The following is a 21459-nucleotide window of genomic DNA, read 5'->3' as shown; positions in this document are numbered from 1 at the left end:
GAGCCGTAATTACTGAGCTGAAATTTCACTGTTTTCTTAATTCACTGTAATTCTGAAGGCAGAATCGCATTCAGCCAAGAAGGAGATCTTAATTATTTATATCCTGCACTGATACAAATATTTCAAATGAGTGTGGCAGACTTCTGGAATCAGAAGATCTCTGGAACAGCAGCTCTGACACTATGGTGCAGGTTTATATTAATGTGCGTTATTGTTTCTATGGTAACAGCATGTTTACAGGGACATGGACATGCACATCATCTCTGTAACTCCACCAGACTGTCCATCAGGTTCTCGATCTCCCCTCTTGCTGAGACCTTACTCCTCAGATTGCTCAGTTAGTTAAGAAGGCCAGCTCTAGGAGGTCACTGGGCTCTTGGGGGTCTTAATTGCAGCAGAAATGAGACCACCTTCCTCCACACAATCCTATCTCCATTTTCAGCTGTTAGATGTTACATGAGCAGACGTGAGTCTCTATCACAGGTGGAGTCCTGATAAAAGTGTAGAAACATCTCAGAGATGATCCAGAGAAATGGGACACACTCATGTTGCAGTTCAGTGTCACAGCAAAGAGCGTAAATAATGACATCATTTGAACGATCCCTCGATTTGTGATGGGTTCTGCTTTAAAGGCTTTCTTAATGTTCTGAGTGGAACTCAATGTGCATGAGGTAGAAATGAAGCAGGACACCAGTGAACATGAAGAAAATATTTATTTCACTAATTTTTCTATGAAATATAGAAATCTAGTGTTTTGGCTGAACTTCACCTCCTATGCACTGATTTACAGAATTAAAAATAAAACAAAAACAACTGGATATTGTACAGATTCCTTACTTAGCTGAATAAAAAGGAACTCTGTTTCTGACCCCAAACCTCTGTCTTTATCTTCTCTATACAACAAAGAGAGGAAAGAGAGGAAAGAGAGGAAAGCCTACATTCTGCTGAAAAACAAACAGAAAACAATAAAAAGGACAGCAGATTGATCACTGACACATCGAGCACAAACACAACTCTGCATTCAGGCATTTTTATACATACATACATTTCCTTAACACATCCTCCATAAACAGATTACAAAAAAACAGAGGGAAAAAGAGCAAGAGAGAGAGAGAGAGAGAGAGAGAGAGCGAGAGAGAGAGAGAGAGAGAGAGAGAGAGAGAGAGACAGAGAGAGAGAGAGAGAGAGAGAGAGAGAGAGAGAGAGAGAGAGAGAAAGAGAAGGTGGAACAGGGCTGATGAAGCTGTGGACTCTCTGCTTTCTCACTCATGAGTTAATGGCTGTTTGCGTTGGGGTCTGATTTCAGTCTGAGCAGAAACGTGAGTAATGCACGTGAGTAATGCACCAGTAGGCGGGTCTCAGTGGGTCGCAAACATTCAGTGAATCACAGAGATTCATTAGAACCAGAAGGCGTCGCCTCATTAATGCTGTGCTGCCCACAGAAATAAAACACCGAACACAGCAGAATCCACATCCCCACGTGTTCACTGCTCCCATATCACACTAGTGTTTATTACACATCCACATCCCCACGTGTTCACCGCTCCCATATCACACTAGTGTTTATTACACGTCCACATCCCCACGTGTTCACCGCTCTCATATCACACTAGTGTTTATTACACGTCCACATCCCCACGTGTTCACCGCTCTCATATCACACTAGTGTTTATTACACGTCCACATCCCCACGTGTTCACCGCTCCCATATCACACTAGTGTTTATTACACGTCCACGTCCCCACGTGTTCACCGCTCCCATATCACACTAGTGTTTATTACACGTCCACGTCCCCACGTGTTCACCGCTCTCATATCACACTAGTGTTTATTACACGCCCACGCCCCCACGTGTTCACCGCCTCATATCACACTAGTGTTTATTACACGTCCACATCCCCACGTGTTCACTGCTCTCATATCACACTAGTGTTTATTACACGTCCACGTCCTCACGTGTTCACCGCTCATATCACACCAGTGTTTATTACGTCCACATCCCCACGTGTTCACCGCTCTCATATCACACTAGTGTTTATTACACGTCCACGTCCTCACGTGTTCACCGCTCTCATATCACACTAGTGTTTATTACACGTCCACGTCCCCACGTGTTCACCGCTCTCATATCACACTAGTGTTTATTACACGTCCCCACGTGTTCACCGCTCTCATATCACACTAGTGTTTATTACACGTCCACGTCCCCACGTGTTCACCGCTCTCATATCACACTAGTGTTTATTACACGTCCACGTCCCCACGTGTTCACCGCTCTCATATCACACTAGTGTTTATTACACGTCCACGTCCTCACGTGTTCACCGCTCTCATATCCACACATCCACAGTTAAGTTCCTGCATATCAGTGATGAGAGTTAGTTGCTGTTCTCACTTACGCTATAGCAGCTAGAAACACTCATCCCCTCACCAGCATCTTTCTATTCCCTCGCTCTTCTCCAGGTACCAAAAATCACAAAGACGTTTAAAATCCTGTGTCCTGAAGGTGTCTGAAACGACTGACTGAGAACATTGAATTCTTGCTGTTTTTATGAGACAGAGCGAAAGATCTGTTTAGATCAGCGTGAAAGGTGTTTTTTCTCTATAGGGGTAAAGAAGGCATCAGTGGCACTGCGCTGTCTCTCAAGTAAACTGAAATCACTTTAAGCCACGTGTGAATTGAGTTTTGTGTGAATGTGGAGATGGAGGTGGAGTTTCGAGTGGAGGTTGAGGTGCAGGTGAAGATGCAGATGTAGGTTTAGTACAGGGGTGGCCAACCCGCGGCTCTCGAGCCGCATGCGGCTCTTTGGCTGGTTTCATGCGGCTCTTACGTTCATATCGATTTTTGTGTGTTTGATTTTTAATGTACGTGTTCGCTTTGCTTAAGTCCATTACGGTATTTTTAAGACTTGAATGAGCTTGCCCCTACTGGGAAACTTTGCGGTATATCAGACCTTGGCATGAGGCCAATCATAAATTACAGGGATGCACCGAGAATTTTCGGAAATCCCTAAATCACCGAAACAACACGCAGAAACACAATTATAATGACGCAATAAAAAAGCCACATGTCTGCAGTGTGTGGAGAGCGATTTACAAAACATGCAATGCTGAAATTTCAAGAGGGGGTGTATCTGCAAAGAGTTTCTCCAAGTCGGGTTTAATTTATCACCTGAAATCCAAACATCCCGATTCTAAATATGAGAAGAACGCGGCGCAGAAAAGTAAAGTCAATCCGAGCATGCGCACTGAACTTTTCACAGTGTGAAAAGGCAGGAAAGTTTTCCAGTGATGGTGCCAAGGCAAAAGGTATAACACAAAATTTTGGATTTCATTGCCTTTTGAATTGAATTTTCATTTCGGTGCATCTCTAAAATATTATCGTTGGTGTGGCCCTCTGACACAATTCAGGTTTCTCATGTGGCCCCTAAAAAGTTAATTGCCCCCCCTGCGGTATATTCATCTCACGCACATGCGCATTTGACGCAAAATACCGTATTACACTCTAGCGAAGTGAACACGCACATAAAAAACCCCACAAAGGCTGTGTTTTCTACCCTGAAACACGTAAAATCAAAGCATCGATCTGTTCTGACTGACACACGTGTAAAAGAATTGCTTGAGTGGCAACAACGGAATACGAGGCAGATTTGAAGGGGATTGTTTAAGGCAAGGAATGCCAAAAGTACCACTAAGTAACATGCAGAGTAAAAGAAAAACGCTATTGTAAATTATTATATTTCTGTTTGTGGACTTGGTTAAACTAAGAGTTTGTGTGTGAGAGACAGTGCACACAATGTTCATTGTTGAAAATGACTGTCCTGTGGTCTTAGAACTGTAGGAGTCAATTTCTGTCATTATGTTGGTGTGTGACATTTACAATAAATCTGGCTGAGCAGAGGTGTGTGTGTGTGTGTGTGTGTGTGTGTGTGTGTGTGTGTGTGTAAGAGGAAGGGATGGGTGATGTTCATGTGTGCCCATGTGTATGATGTGGCTCTTTGCGGTAACACAGTGAAAAATGTGGCTCTCGGTCTCTGACTGGTTGGCCACCCCTGGTTTAGTGGAACGAAGGTAAAGGTGTAGTTAGAGGTTGTAGAGTAGGTGGAGGCTGAAGTAAAAGTTAAGGTGAAGGTTGAGGTGCAGGTGCTGGTGTTGGTGTAAGTTGGTGTAAGTGTAAGTGGTGTATGATGGAGATAGAGTTGGTGCATGGTGGAGGAGGTGTTCAGTGAGGGTGAAGGTGGTGAAGGTGGTGTATGGTGGCAGTGGGGTATATGGTGAACCTCAGTGTAATTCAAGAACACTTTACAATGTGTCTGAATATTCAGAAGAACCTAATTTACAGCTCCTTCACAAAACATCTGTGCGTGTGTGTGTGTGTGTGTGTGTGTGTGTTTGAATGTGTCTTGTTGTGTAGATGGAATCAGTGAACAGTAGGTTTGTAATTTGAGGCACTTGGACACGACGTGTTGCTGGTGCTGTTAAGATCTAAGACCAAATGAAGTTTTGATTGTAAGTGACTGACCAGAGGGTTTGAGAGTAAAAGTTTGCACACCCCAGCCATTGTGTCTGAATAAGAAAATAACAAACCTCTCACAATTTATCTACAAACAACAGAAGGAATAGAATAAAGAACTTTTCCTGCAACAAGACAACAATCCAAAACTTGAACAAATCTTCCAGACCTATTTAGGGTCAGTGACCTGAAAGAGACAGTAGGAGGCGCTTTAATCCTCTTATACCGCCGCTATTTACAGGTTTTTGATTTACTACACTATGGCAGGTCTTCACATTATGGTTCATGTGGAGCTGTACATGTCCCTGTGAACACGCTGTTACTATGGAAACGATGACGTATCAGAACGAGTGCATTAATAAAAACCTGTAGGACCGTCAGAGCTGCTGGTCTGAAGAATGCATCGACACCTTCTGAGTGTGTTGTGGGTGCGCAAACCTTTCAACATTATTTCATACAACGGTTTAAACAGCTTAAAAGCACTGATTACAAATACATTAGGAGAAAAAATGTTTTCTGTTTGTGTCTAAATTTTACACTTCGAGAATTCAAATTGTTCCTGAGAAACTTCCTGAAACACACAGATGTAAAAATCTCCACCACAAAGTGCTCCATCATGAAGACAGACGACCAGACAGTGTTGCACGATGAGTTCTTTCATCATTTTATACAAGTTTTAATGTCCTGACCCATGCATGATGTCATGCAGCTCCGTCAGCAGTAAATCACTGAGTTCCCTCGAGTTTCAGTGGGAATCTGAGGTGGGTTTATTCAGGCTGAATAGGATGTTGATGCAGCTGAGAACCTGAAAGAACATTCTTGAGTTTTCCTTTAAAACTGTTTTGTTCACAATAAGACGTCACAGGAACATTACAACATTTACACCATGATTAAGGACACACAGGGTTTGAGCTCAAATTTGGGCAGCGTTCCAGTCGGGCAGAATTACAGGAGATCAAAAATAGCGGAAAGAAACATTACAGATTTTACAAGTAGCTGATCTCCAACGACGTGTTCTTTTCTACTGGTTCCTCTGGCAACGGCTTTACGTTTCCGTTTTTCACACCGTTCAGCAATGCTGAGTTCGGTCCGAATCCAGGTCCTTTCCCGTCTCCTCTCGGAGAACTTGGCTCTGAAAGCCCCGATGCTAACGGCCTCTCGGAGAGCAGAGCTCGAGCGCACTGTGTGCTGCTGTTCCCATTCTGAGTAATCTTACAGATCTCGGTCATCTCCGTAACTTCCTCCCTGTCTTCTTCATCATCATCGTCATCATCTTCTTCTCTGACAGCTCTGCGCAGGCTCGCGGGGCATCAGTATCTGCCTGCGCTCCTCCTGCTCCTGATGTTCTGCTGGTTCATGATTCTCCACCTTTCTGGATGAGCGGCACAGAGCCTTCCGGAAGCCTCGTTTGAAGTTGTCGGAGAGGAAGCTGTAGACGATGGGGTTGGCGCAGCTGTTGGCGTATGACAGCACCACCACAAAGTAGTAGAAGCACTGCAGCTCACTCGGTGGAGGAAACACGATCAAGTTGATGATGTTCAAGGCGTAGAATGGCAGCCAGCAGAAGACGAATACGGCCACCACGATCACCACCATGCGGGTGACTTTGCGCTCAGACTTGCGGCGTTTGCTCGAAGTGGCGTGGACCTTTTTGCTTGAGCTGCGGATCTTTACCACGATGAGTAGATAGCACATGCAGATGACCAGCAGGGGGAAGAAGAACCCTACAGTGGAGGTGTAGATGATAAATGCAGCGCGGCAGATGGTGCACGACTCCGGCCAGTTGATGTTGCATGTCCCTCCTTTCTCAAACACACCAGCGAAGACCACCATCGGCAGAACCACTATGAAGGACATTGCCCACACGGAACCGTTCACGGCCTTGGCTACCTGTGGTCGCCTCCACCTTGACGAGCGGATGGGATGCACCACGGCCAGGTAGCGGTCGATACTCATCACCGTCAGGCAGAAAATGCTGGTGAACTGGTTGATTCCATCAACGGTCATCACCAGACGGCACATGAAGGAACCGAAGGGCCAGGACATCATAGCGTTCTGGACGGCCAGGAAGGGAAGGCTGAGCATAAACAGCTCATCAGCAATGGCCAGGTTGAGGATGTAGATGTTTGTAACCGATTCCGTCTTGGAGTAGTGCAGGACAATGTGGATGACCAGAGTGTTTCCACCGAGGCCGATGATGCACACAATGATGTATATGAGCGGGATGAGGATACCCGCTACCCCGACGCCTGGCCGACTCCCACCGCAGGTTCCATTGGTGCTGTTGGACACGTTGAAGAGGCACGTGTCATTGGAAAAAGTCTCGTTGGGGAAAGTCTCGTTGAAGAAGAATCCTGAGAGTGAAAGGTTGTTCCAGATCTCTGCTACAGCAGAAGGGTCCACTGACGAGACGTCCATCATAGCGCTGATCTTTGCTCTCCAGTTTCTCACGCAGCACTCAGCTCGGGGCCATTGTCCTACAAAACAGCAGAACAGAACACAAAGCGCTGTTATTTGCCATGCAGACAGAAGAGTGTGAGAGATGTGCGTAATAACACCGCAATTTACTGCATTGTTTTGTTCGCAACTGTTACACGTGTCAGAGTTTAGCCGCTGCGTGAGAACAAAGTGACAAAGGTGTACACGCAATAATAACACAACTCCGGGCTGCTTCCCAAAAACCATCCTGCACTAGAAATCTGTCCATGTAGACACCAGCATGAAGCTTTTTTAATCACACACACGTTTTTCCTGGCAGCCCCGAATCGTAATGAGGCGGCGTTAAAAAGCCTGCTGTAGAAAAACATGAAGATGTCGTTGTGCTGTGCAAATACAGAGGCGCAGATGGAAAAACCAACAGGAGCCATCGAGGAGAGTGAAACAATAAAGGGAATAAAGAGAGGTCAGGTGGTGAATCGTGAGAAAGCTCAGGAGGTGCGACGGAAATAGCGGTTTGAAAAAACATAATTAAATGATAACATGCTGAGAAATAAAATGTGGCACTGGGCAATGAGTCAGACAGGAAATGATTAGAGTGTGAGATCGAGTGCCATAAGGACACTGTTTGACCAATGTGTGTGTTTGTGTGTGTGTGTGTGTGTGTGTGTGTGTGTGTGTGTGTGTGTGTGTGTGTGTGTGTGTTTGTCTATCAAACCCTCAGACAGTTTAAACAGTGAGTTTTCTCACATCAAGACGACTCGTGTCTGTGTGTATTCATGGTTTTAGGCACACACACACACACACACACACACACACACTAGCGCTACGTTCTGTTAACATGATAAACAGTGTGTAAGGAACACTGCAGCTTGCTGACTCATGTAATGGAGATCCTGTGATCACCCTGAAGATGCTCCTTTTCCACAGCAGTCTATTAATGATTACTACAATGATTTATTTCATTACTAAACATCAGGTTTTTTTTATCCATTTATAGTTTCATGTAATTTTAAGCTTCTGGTTGAAACTTCTTCCATTCACACTACAGAAACCTGCGGTCTCTTTAGAGAAAACTTCACATGTACCATACCACTGAAGTGTTTCCATGTGGGAAGATTTTTACTGTAACTTCACTAGTCAAATATTTAACTTTTTGCTCGACTACATTTAGTAAAATGAGGATAAAAACTTAAACTTAAACACTCAAACACACAGCAAGTCACCAATCAGGGTCTGTTTTAAACTTGTTTTGCATGAAAAATTCATCCCAAAGCTCTATAGCATTAGATTGTCCACTGCAACCCATGGAAAGCAGATGTTCATGCAGCTGGCAGTGTGCACAGGGGCATCATCATGCTGGAGCAGGTTTTGGGTCTCCTAGTTCACGGTAATGGAAAATGACATGCTCCTGCATCCAAAGACGTCTGTCTGTGTGCCTTCAACTTAATGGTAACAGTTTGGAAAAGAAGCACATATGACTGGAAGTCTGGTGTCCCAATACTTTTATCCGTACAGTGTATCAGTGTATCAGTGTATTAATAGATCAGTGTGCTGAGAGTCACATTCGAGTCTTTTCACATCAACTGAGGGAATACACATAAAAATAATCACAGGAACATTACAGTTATAATAAATCACTACTTTGGAAACTGAAGGTCATTTGAAGGTAAAAACTTTTGTACTTTTACTGAAATGACATTTTTACTGAGTCTCTACTTTTACTAAACGACCTGCTGTGTGTCCTTCATCCAGCATGTGTTTATTGTGTGTGTGTGTGTGTGTGTGTGTGTGTGTGTGTGTGTGTTTATTGTGTATATGTGTGTGTGTGTGTATATGTGTGTGTGTGTGTGTTTATTGTGTATATGTAGTGTGTGTGTGTGTGTGTGTGTGTGTGTGTGTGTGTTTATTGTGTATCTGTAGTGTGTGTGTTTATTGTGTATATGTAGTGTGTGTGTGTGTGTGTGTGTGTGTGTGTGTGTGTGTGTGTGTGTGTGTGTGTGTGTTTATTGTGTATATGTTGTGTGTGTGAAGATGTAAAGAGGAACGTATCACCCCTGTGTGTGTTTCCTGTCTAGACACAGCTCAGTGTCCTCAGTGTGATGTTCAGTGTGTCTCAGTGATAGATGGAGATCGTTACTGTGCAGATGGAGGCAGGTGATGCCACTTTTCCTTGTATGTTTTAAACTTCTCTCAGAAAACAACTACCATACACACATTCACACCTGAGTCTGTGGTGGAGAGAACTCTCGATCCAAGTCTCAAAACATCCACGTAGAACAAACTCTAACCAGGATTCAGGAAGTGCCCTGCTTTACTCCTGCACCTGAACATGTTCTCTTACATTCCTGTGTGCTGATCGATCAGATTTCTATCATGGATCAGAGGTGGTAGAGTATAACAGCAGGTTTTATATGCAAAACACTAAACACTTCCTAACAAGTGAACAGACCTGCTAACCACAATAACCTTCTAAACACAACATCTCCAGCTCACACATGTTCAATCAAATCTGTGCAGCTGTGCTGAGTGTTCTTCCTTTTTATTAATGTTGAGACCTCCTCTGGGACTCTCTCTCTCTCTCTCTCTCTCTCTCTCTCTCTCTCTCTCTCTCTCTCTAATTCTCTCTCTCTCTCTCTCTCTCTCTCTCTCTAATTCTCTCTCTCTTCTCTCTCTCTCTCTCTCTTTAATTCTCTTTAATTCTCTCTCTCTCTCTCTCTAATTCTCTCTCTCTTTCTCTCTCTCTCTCTCTCTCTCTCTCTCTCTTTAATTCTCTCTCTCTCTCTCTCTCTCTCTCTCTCTCTCTCTCTAATCTCTCTCTCTCTCTTTAATTCTCTCTCTCTCTCTCTCTCTCTCTCTCTCTCTCTCTCTCTTTAATTCTCTCTCTCTCTCTCTCTCTTTAATTCTCTCTCTCTCTCTCTCTCTCTCTCTCTCTCTCTCTCTCTCTTTAATTCTCTCTCTCTCTCTCTCTCTCTCTCTTGCCTGATTGAGTGCAGATGCTCTTTGCTTTCTTGTGCTAATAGCAGACAGCCGTCCTGCTCTTCTGATTATCTTGTTGACACGCATCGTCTGTCTGTCGTCTTTATTGTGTCTCGTCTCGAGTTTAGTTCCACCTGCTCACTGATGCCAGTGTGAGGGAAGATCTTCAGGGCCCCTGATCTTGTGTGTAGAAGCTCCTGGATGCTATGATTTCTCTGGAGATCAGTTAAAATAACAGGTAGAGGTGTGGTGGGACTTCACTTTTGTGTGTTATTGAATCATATTTTCCTTCAGAATAACTTCTGATTCTTTCAGCTGGAAATGAACCCTTATCTTATTAATGATAACATTCTGATTTTGGAGTGAATCAGTAGATTGTTCCATGTTCCTCTATGAGCTTTACTGCACCATTAATACGTCTCTGTTTACATACAGATCCCAAACCTACAATTCACACCTGCATTTGTTTCCCTTCAGAAGACTTTATCTGCTCCTTCTGAATAATATATTCGTATCTACACTTATCTGCAGCTGTTTATTCTGCGTCTCTTTCTTCTGACCGAGGCAGAGCTATTTTCCTGAAAGCGTCACTTTATCGAGCAAACTCTGAGCGTTCCCACAGAGCTGGATGACGAGAAGTGTTGAAGGTGAAAGCAATCTTATCTGCTGTTGCAAGAGCAATCCTGCTATCTGCTAACACACTTCTCAGTTCAAACACGTAATCACGTTAAGGAAACACTCCAGGGGTGGACCGTGTTATTACATCCAGTGTGGCCATGCATCAAAATAAGAGTGTTAAACAGTGAGCATGAGCATTGCCTGGCCTTCCGGAAGCGAAATGAGCGTTCCTGACAGCTGCTCAAGAGTTTTCAATGAAATCTGAGTAAAAACAAAGGAGAAACCAAAGATCCACAACTCTGATATAAAATTATGTGATCAAGTGATACATCACTAATGCAGAACTTTAACACAGGGAAGGTGACAAGAACCCTTGAGGAAACTTGATTTTGAAGACTGTACGCTGCTAGTATTGTGAAGATTCTAAAAGCTTCTTGTTTCTCATGATTGTTGGAAAAACTGTCCAAAGAACCCTTTAGGAAGCCATTTTGTGAGAAATGTCATTGTTAGTTTCAGCACTGAAGCTAAAACCTGCTCTATTTTTGGTGTCGTTTCAGCTTTGGAAATCAATTTTCCCTGCAGTATTTCAGTCCTGACATGAGGGCAGCTTTTGTCTGAGCTCTGCATGCTGCTGCATCGATGTGTTTTTGTGATGAGAACGAGGCCTGAGAGGAATCTGTATAAGAGGCACAAACTAAGTCTGAAAAATCCGGTGCAGTGTGCAGTGTGTGGTGCAGTGTGTGGTGCAGGGTGCAGGGTGTGGTGCAGGGTGCAGGGTGTGGTGCAGGGTGCAGTGTGTGGTGCAGGGTGCAGTGTGTGGTGCAGGGTGTGGTGCAGGGTGCAGTGTGTGGTGCAGTGCAGTGTGTGGTGCAGGTGCAGTGTGTGGTGCAGGGTGCAGTGTGGTGCAGGGTGCAGTGTGGTGCAGTGTGTGGTGCAGGGTGTGGTGCAGGGTGCAGGGTGCAGTGTGTGGTGCAGGGTGCAGTGTGTGGTGCAGTGTGTGGTGCAGTGTGTGGTGCAAGGTGCAGGGTGCAGTGTGGTGCAGGGTGCAGTGTGTGGTGCAGTGTGTGGTGCAGGGTGCAGGGTGCAGTGTGTGGTGCAGGGTGTGGTGCAGGGTGCAGTGTGTGGTGCAGGGTGCAGGGTGCAGTGTGTGGTGCATGTACAGCATTTATTCTGCATTCTGATGAACCTGCTACTGAGGTGAGTCCGTGTGTGATATGAGGAAGAACCCTCACAGGGCCTGAGTGCTGTTCTGGTGGATCTGCACTTCACTAGAGTAGAATCGCTGTATTTACACTCCAGAACAGTTCCTTAGATAATAAACACGTATTACTCTTTACAGTTTCACCTTTGGATCTTCAGAGTAGCCCTCACAAATCTTTCACAGCAGGAAATCGCAGGGCAGGACGTGTAATCTGGCTGCTTACGCTTTTTGTTCTTCAGCAGATATCGCTCGAGTTCTCCATGACAGGCGGTGAGCAGAATATTTAACATCTTGATGATGCTCTCAGGAGCCATGCAGACTCAAGTGTTCTAGAGTTTCATCAGTTGAAATGATTTCACTTCAGTACTTGTGTTTAATTCCTGATACTTTTTGGACTTTCACCTGCTTAAGAGATCTGAATGTTTTTACTTACGGTCACGTTCTCTGTGCTCCTCTGAATGCTCCTGGCCGTAACCAGCCTGAGCTTCTCTCCTTATAAAGGAAAGCATGCTAACTACTCTGACAAAGGAGTTTTATATACATATAAAGTAGGTTTCCTGAATGCTAAACATCATTATACACGGATTAGCATCGCTGGCTGCATTGTGAAACCATCTGAGGAGGTCCTTTAAAGCTCTCAAGGCTGTTTGATGCTCCAGCACCTTTTCTTCTGAAGCTTTATGTATTTTAGTTTTTTGTAAAAAGAACTGAGATGTACTTTGAAGAAGAAAAGGCTGGTTTGAAGAGGATCCCTGTCTGAAAGCTGTAAAGTAGGAGAACCTTTCCCATGATTCCTGAGGCACATTTCACTACAGGAACCATTTTGGTTCCTTAGAATTTTTTTTAGTTCCTGCTCCAAAATAGCGACATATTTGAAAATGTTGTTTTTTATGTTTTACTTTGTTCAGGTTTGAGTTTTGCTGCTGGCTTCACTCCGCAACCTGCCACTGGACTGTTGCTTTACTGTGTTCTCCTGCACTGTGCTTTTTACTCTCACTCACTCACTCACTCACTCTTCTCAAAATTGTGTTCTTCTGTTCTAATTCATTACAAATCCAGAACTTCTTCAAAGGTTCAAACTCCTTTAAAGCTGCAGAAACACAGCTCTGGATATTCTATTCGGTTCCATGCAGCATTTAGCATGTGACCAGGTACAGCAAACTTTATATCACAATGTCCTTATACACACACACACACACACACACACACACACACACACACACACACACACACACAAACACTCTCACACACACACACACACACACACACACACACACACACACACACACACACACACACACACACAAACACACAAACACTCTCTCTCACACACACACACACACACACACAAACACTCTCACACACACACACACACACACACAAACACTCTCATACACACACACACACACACACACACAAACACTCACACACACACACACACACACACACACACACACCACACACACACACACACTCTCACACACACACACACACACACACACACACACACACAAACACTCACACACACAAACACTCTCTCACACACACACACACACACACACAAACACTCTCATACACACACACACACACACACACACACACACACACAAATGCACGTCTTGGTGAAGCTCTGTGCCTAAACGGTGTCTCTGAAACACCTCACAGCTCAGATAAAGAAGCTTTTAGCCACAGATGAGCTCCAGTTTCAGGTGTACCTTCTTCAGTGCAGGTTCACTTCACCACTGCTCCCTGAACACCTTTTACTCCACGCACAGTTACTGTATGGTCCAGAACTGCCCAGGTCACATACAGAATACCGGTGTTTATGAATCATTTTACTGACCAATCAGGATCAAGACTTCTCATTAATCATTACATCTAAACCTTTACCATGACTTGGAGCTGCACTTGTTCGGAACAGTTTTGACTTCCATCAGTCAATAAACAACCAGCGATGATGGAACTGGTACAAATGGACACTTTGTGTCACTCAGATGTGGATTGGTTTCCTTCTGAATCTGGTTCCTCACAAGGTTTCTTCCTTACAGCATCTCAGGGAGTTTTTTCTTTCATTCATTACTCTGAAGTTTATATTTGTAATGTTTTACATTTCTGTGGAGCTGCTTTTGGACAACGTCTAGTGTTAAAATTAAATGTATGGAAACCGTACGATGATTCAGAGTTCGATTAAATAACGGACACATAACACACACACACACACACACACACACACACACACACACACACGGTGCATCACAATTATTCTCACATTTATAATGAAGAGCATCCATGCACTTCATGCTGTAAGTGTGGCAGTAACGCTGAGGTAATGGTGTGTAATAGTTACGCATGACTTTCAGTAAAATGATCTGCTCTTGTTCCGCCTCACTAACGTCTTCATTCTGTAGTCAGCATGAACCATACTCATGAACCTGATGAGTCACAGGCACAGGTTTCATACCAAAAGTGTATTTTTAGCGAACTTCATTCTGTTCTCATAAGAAATCTGCTCCATCAGGTCCATGTTTCAGACCTGTTTAGAGTAAATATTAATGACTGTGGACAGTCAGTGGAGGAAATGTGATCCTCATCTCTGTGTGGTGTGAACAATTCTCAGCCCTTACAGACGCCACTGTGTGAAGACCTCAGTGTGGATTTTTATACTCTGGTGAAGATGAAGATGAAGATGAAGCCGTCTCAGTGATTTATCCTGAGAAAGCACGATGTTGGACTGCTTTTCATGGTCATGGCTTATGGTGTGTTCAACTGAAATTCATCACACACTTGCAGACTGAACGTTGTAAAGCCGTGTGGACTCTGTTGCTAGGGAACTGAGGAGTGATATGGACGCCGTGGATAAGCCGAGTGATGACTGAAGGGAATGATTAGCTAGCTACAGTAACACGTCGCTGTTAAAACTGCAGAAATGATTCGAGAAACAAACGATCCTTCCTTGGAATAAATTGCGGCGTAGCGCCGTGGTCCCACATGACCCACGTCCTGCTTATCATCACCTCTCAGTCGCACGGCCACGAGAACATCATTCAAAACATTCTGTTAAACAGAGCGACGCCTAAACTTCTTCTCCCAGACCAGAAACTCCTCACCTCTTTAACATCTGCACTGTCAGACACTAAAACACAACACTCAGTACACACACACTTCATGTAAAGCAGATCTTCATGGAGCTGGCTTTGTGCACAGGAGCATTGTCATGCTGGAACAGGTTTGGGTCCTGTACAATTGTGTGCCTCCAGCTTTGTGGTAACAGTTTGGAGAAGAACCACATATGGAGGAAAGGGCAGGTGTCCCAGCACTTTTGTATCTCACTTCTTTTATTGTGTAATTAAAGTGATTTGTATTTTTGTGAAATGTCCATTTTTATATCAAACTTTTTTTTACTTATATCTAGAACATGCTTCACATCTCATCTACACACTCCAGCTTTACCCAGTCCCACTATTCCCTCTACTGATCTCTCACAGGTCCAGCACAAACCTTCAGAAAGAACATCTGGGATCTCAAACAGTGCTGGGATTTAAAGTTCCCGCCTCATTCACAGACCCTGAGAACCTCAATATTAATAAGGTCTGTAGGTCAAACCAGTTCCAGATCTTTAAGACTGAGCTCTCGGAGGAACCAGATCTGCTCTGGAGACAGTAACTGTATTAAAAGATCAACTTCAGTTAGAAGAGCTCCTGATCGAACAACTGATGATTTATTTACAGCCTCCTGCCTGATTAGAGAAGGAGGAGGAGGAGGAGGAGGGGGAGGAAGAAGATCCCAGATGGAGATTCATCTGTTCAGTCACACTCCAAACACATGTAGTATAAATAAGTAACAAGGTGGTGTGATGAAGCTGAGATGTTTTTAACAATACGTTTAGAAGACGTTTTAATAAGCACTGATGTGTGACGTGTTGCTCCGCCCCCTCGCTGTAACTTCTACTGATATTTTTACAGGAAATTCCTGCACATTGAAGATTACGGCCAATAAAATGTTCCTGCACACGGCCGTTATCGCTGTGAATCTCCTGGCCGTCTGTGGCGTAGGCGTCTGCTCTCACACCACATGCCTGCAAGTCTGCACACTGAGACCCCAGGGTTCTCCTGCAGCCTCAAACATTCTCCTCCACACAGAAAATAACGTGATAATCAGCACAGATCCTGGGGGAGGAGAAGCTCCTGTCCATCGTACAGTTAAACCCAGAACCTCGCTGTGAATGTCACTGAGATACGAGATCTTTAACACTGCCTTCATTAGCGAGTGATCACACACACTTTAGTGTAAAATGTCACCCTGAGAAACCAAGTGTGAAATATCAGTAAAACCTGCAATTAGCTTAGAGCTATCTCCTGCATCGATCATCTCATGTTCTTCTGAGGACCTCGAGCAGATCAGAGACAGAAAAATCCTCGTTTATGGACCCCTACAATCTGATGTTTATTCAGTCATAAAGAAGTCATACAATGATGAGAGAGAGAGAGAGAGAATAAGGAATAGACAGAAGGAAGAGAGAGAGAGAGAGAGAGAGAGAGAATAAGAAATAGACAGAAGGAAAGAGAGAGAGAGAGAGAGAGAGAGAGAGAGAGAGAGAGAGAGAGAGAGAGATAAGAAATAGACAGAAGGAAAGAGAGAGAGAGAGAGAGAGAGAGAGAATAAGAAATAGACAGAAGGAAAGAGAGAGAGAGAGAGAGAGAAGGAAAGAGGGAGCTGAGGAGAGTAAACACATTCCCGTAAGAAAAGGTGCTGCACACAATTATAAAACGTTCTGTGATCAATAAATCATCTGCACATGTTCATTGCCTTGAAGGCAAAAATTCACACGAGTAAATCATTGATGAGGCTCGTGATCACGTGTTCGACACGTCTAATGACGGCTCAAAAAGCACGAGGACCACAGGGTTCTGCAGGAAGAACCCACGTTACACTTTCAGAACGTCAGGTGTACAATGGTCTCATGAACAGAGCTCAGAGGGAGGATTAATCGCCATGGTAACAGGTGTGGCTAATGATTGTACTGAGTGCAATCACAATCACGTGATCAATCACAATCACGTGATCAGTCACAATCACGTGATCAGTCACAATCACGTGATCAGTCACAATCACGTGATCAGTCACAATCACGTGATCAATCACAATCACGTGATCAGTCACAATCACGTGATCAATCACAATCACGTGATCAGTCACAATCACGTGATCAATCACAATCACATGATCAGTCACAATCACGTGATCAATCACAATCACATGATCAGTCACAATCACGTGATCAGTCACAATCACGTGATCAATCACAATCACATGATCAGTCACAATCACGTGATCAATCACAATCACATGATCAGTCACAATCACATGCGTATTATAATAACTGCACACGAACGTGCTTCTGGATAATGATTTATCAAAATAATACATAGATTTATATAAAATGTTTTTTTTTTAATTTCAAAACGGCAAAATGATAAATAAATAAATGCTGATTTACTGAAACACGTCCTGCTGAAGCTTCAGTGTGAAACTGCTGCATTTTCACTTCAAGTCTTAAACTGAGAGAAACGTGAACCATAAAGACCTCATCTCCATGAACACACTGAACCCTGAGCAGATCCAATTTCTCAATTCAATTCAATAAATTCAATTACCTCTAATTACACAATGACACATTTCAGGTCCAGTCACATGACACACACACACACACACACACACACACACAAATGAGTGCAGGAAGCCGAGTCACAGCTCCTGGTGTGGGATGCTGTTAGAGCTCCTCAGGGCTGAGAGAGCCTGTGTCAATAAGAGTGTGTGAGGTCGATGTGTGTGATGAGAAGCTGAGGGTCAGTAATTACACACTGCTGAAAGAGAGAAGCGAAATGAGATTTAGAGAAACACATCATCGAGGACATGGTCTGAAGAGATCACAGGCTGGCCTAAGAAGGAACGTGGTCTGAAGAAGAACACAGTCTGGTTTGGGGAGGAAAATAGGATAAGGAGGTTGGATTTAGTAGACTCTAGTCTTGAGAGAAACATGGTCAGAGGAGGAACATATATTTAAGGAGGAAAACAGACTGAGGGAGAACATGGTCTGAGGAGGAAAATGGACTGAAGAAGAACATGAATGAGGAGGACCACAGTGTGAGGAGGAACAGCAAACTGTGTTAAACAGTGTATTTAAAAAAAGCCTGAGCTTGAAGGATCTCAGACTCACAGGTCATGAGTGTATAAGTATGTGATGTGAGTAAACTAGCAGCTTGTGTAAAATAAAGATCTATCTGAGAAGATGCATTAGCTGATTTCTCTGACTTGTTAAGAGGTTTGTTTTTTCTTCTGGTTGATTGACAGGAGAGAAAACTGCTTGTGATCTTTAAATCATTCCCTTTCCTCCTTCGCTTTCTTCTCGGATGAACGAGTGCGTGTTTTCTTTTGAACACCGAGTGCAGGATTAACGCATCTCCTGACAGATCTCTGAAAACTCAAGGCATAATGAGATCTCAGTCAGGTCGTTCATCTGGGTTCCTCTATAATTCAGTAATTGTTCAGATCGTCCTGCTTGTGTCACAGAGCTACACTGCTGATCTTATGGATCTATATTTATTCCAGAGTGATAGTGTGTGTAGGCTGCATGAACTCGGCTGTGTTGGAGAAGCCGGTGAGATGTGGTTCATTCAGTGTTCATTTCCTTACAGCTCCATCCTCTCACACGGCTCTTCAGGCAGATCAGCAGAACAGCCTCTGGCTGCCAAGACATCAATGTTCAGCTCATTTCTTCACCGTTCACCTGAGATCATGCTCTGGAAACTCTGGATCTGGAGGCTCTGGAGGTTCTGGAGCTGTTGTGGAAGCGAGAACTAAAACCACATTTTGTGGAAATGAAACTCAATAAGTTTTAACTGCAACACAGAAACCCTGTTAGATATGTGGACTATGGTGGGACAGTAACGTGATGGGCTGTGAATGAAAAGTGATTGAACACACAGTAGAGATGTGTGTTTGTCATGGACCAGGTCACTGGAGTTCATACTGGAGGAGCTCTAAATCTTTTTCTTTCCAGTTGCCGTTGGTGTTTCTGCAGCCTGCCATTTCTCAGGAGCTTTACTACAGACAAGACTCCAACAAACACACCAATGAGAATCGTACACAACATTTATACAAAAAAACAGACATTTCTCTTTTTCATACACCTGAGCAGTTATGGGGTTAAGGGCCTTGCTCAGGGGCCCAGCAGTAGCAGCCTGGTTCTGAAGCCTCAACCACTGAGCTCCAATTCCCACAATAAATACATCAATCTGAGCTGTTTTTCTTTTAGGTTCATTCCTGTGAAATCAACTCCAATCCAACTACCATCACTTTATCACACAATGTCTACATCCATTCAACCTTCTTCTCTTCATAAGATCCCCTTTCTCATCTCACAATCTGACTACAAGAGTGACGCTGTGTCCTTACATCACATTCATTTTACATCTAAACAGGATTTTAGCACGTTGCTGTCAGAACGGATGGAGAACATCATGTAATCACGACTACGCACAGAGTTCAGGCTTCACATGGAAGAGCAAAGTGCTCAACACTGAGGGCTTCATTCTAATCATCATGCAGTGAGATCATCAGACCAGGAGTGTGTGTGAGGACTGCTGATGAAACGGATCATTTATCTCTGAAAAATCACAGACATCCTGATTATCTTTTTTCTTATTTTCCTAACACACGTAAGATTTTCGGTTACTGTAGTAATGAAGGAACATTATCAATCACAGCTTCTTCATCTTTAGGCCTACAAACTTTCACTCCAGTCTACAGCACAGACCATAACCAGGTTCCAGGTTCTCCTCTGCACTGTGAGATGTTTAAGTGAATCTGACTTTTCCATACCAGAATCCTCAACCTGCTCTGCTAAACACATTACTGGCTAAGTGAGTTAGCGGCTAACCGAATTAACACGTCTTGTTCTGTCAGCTAAGTCTGGACTCCATCATCATCATCATCATCATCATCATCATCAACACCATCAGCATCACCCTCAGCAGCAGCATTCTGCTTTCTCCACAGTCTGATTGGATTGTGTGAGATTGTGTTGTGTTCAGGGTGGAGGTGAAATTCTCTGCTCCTACACGTGCCCCGGTGACGTCAGAGCGATTCTCCAGAGCCGCCGAGAGCTTTGGGAATATCAAGGAATGGTGAAGTCATCAGTCGCCCACCAGCAAAATTCCAGCAGAATAGCACAGAGGCCTCTGCGTCCCACACACAAGCCCTGACAAATAACACACAATACTGCAGTGTTCCTCTCCGATACACACACACACACACACACACACACACACACACACACACACTGTGACATGATGGTTTAGTAGTGACTGAGAGCACATTTAGTGTCAAACCCAGCGAGGATAAAGTATGTGTGTGTGTGTGTGTGTGTGTGTGTGTGTGTGTGTGTGTGTGCGTGTGTGTGTGTATATGTGTGTGTGTGTGATTAAAGTGTCAGAGTGTGTGAGCTGATACATTAATAGTGTAAGCTGCTGCAGTGTGATGAGAGTGAAGTTACAGTACGATACAGAAACACTCAGTAAAGAAAACACACTGATCTCTTCCAGCTTACTGTGTGTGTGTGTGTGTGTGTGTGTGTGTGTGTGTGTGTGTGTGTGTGTGTGTGCAATAACACTGTATGATGATGATATTGTATTGGACTGAACTGAGACACTGTGGATCCTCTGTCACACTCCAGCTGTAAATCAGACTGAAATCAGACCGGACCAAAGTGTTCCATCAGATTCTACTGATATCAGATTAAACTCATCATTATAATAATACTAAATAAATCAATAAATAACAAACTTATAAACATGTACAGAAATCGCGATGTTATTGTATAAACGTGATGTATTTCATGTGTTCATATAAACAAGAGCTGCTTTAAAGCCCTGCTTCCATTCAAATCTCAATTCATTTTATTATTTATAATTAAAATACACACCCGCATTGCACGGACACGTGCTCAAACAAACAAACAAACAAACAAATAAATAAATAAATCATTTGGTTTTTTATGGTTAGATTTAATTTGACACCTTTAAGAAATATAATAATAGAAATGCTGTGACTTTTCCTAATTCCTCTAATAAATGATTTAAGATCGAAAGTGCATCACGTGACTCCTTAATTAACCCCAAAGCAATTAAACCTGAGAAACACCTACGGAGTGTGCGCGCGCGTGTGTTTGTGTGTGTGTGTGTGTGTGTGTGTGTGTGAGAGAGTGATGAGGACGGTGTCCGGTGCCCGTTCCTAAACGAGGTACACATGCAGCATCCGCTCCAGGAACTTACCTGTGAGGCGCAGCGCGAGCGCGGAGCTCGTGGATCTTCGTGGGCGCGCGCTGTGATGATCCGGAGGATGAGGAGGTGTGGAAGATCGGACGCAGACGGAGAGCGCGAGAGATCGTCGGGCTCGAGCGCTTCGGTGAAACTCTCCACTGAGACTGAAGGCTGAGTCCCTCACCGTCGCACTGCACAGCTGCTGCGCGCGACACCGGACACCGGTATCCAGGTAACGGCTGCTGCTGTAACAGCGCGCACTGCCCGGGGAGGGAAAGGGGGCGGGGAAAGTGTGTGTGTGTGTGTGTGTGTGTGTGTGTGTGTGTGTGTGCGTGTGCGTGTGCGCGCGCACTAAAAAGTCTACAAGGCTACTGGTGATCTTTAGTGAAAGG

The 21459-nt window shown here is 44.0% G+C and overlaps 1 protein-coding gene across 1 annotated transcript; it reads right to left on the bottom strand.

Annotated features, from left to right (window-relative positions):
- Positions 1–3982: 3982 nt before the first annotated feature.
- On the bottom strand, positions 3983–21209 carry LOC124397344 (somatostatin receptor type 5-like). The gene is given in 3 exon segments (XM_046866919.1): positions 3983–5812; positions 5814–6990; positions 21080–21209. Coding segments are annotated over 2 exon segments (1434 nt in total). The 5' UTR covers positions 6935–6990; positions 21080–21209; the 3' UTR covers positions 3983–5499.
- Positions 21210–21459: the final 250 nt, after the last annotated feature.

Source organism: Silurus meridionalis, chromosome 14, assembly GCF_014805685.1.
Source record: "Silurus meridionalis isolate SWU-2019-XX chromosome 14, ASM1480568v1, whole genome shotgun sequence".
Classification (NCBI taxonomy): domain Eukaryota; kingdom Metazoa; phylum Chordata; class Actinopteri; order Siluriformes; family Siluridae; genus Silurus; species Silurus meridionalis.
The sequence above is the reverse complement of the archived record's forward strand: the minus strand, read 5'-3'. Positions and strand labels throughout refer to the sequence as shown.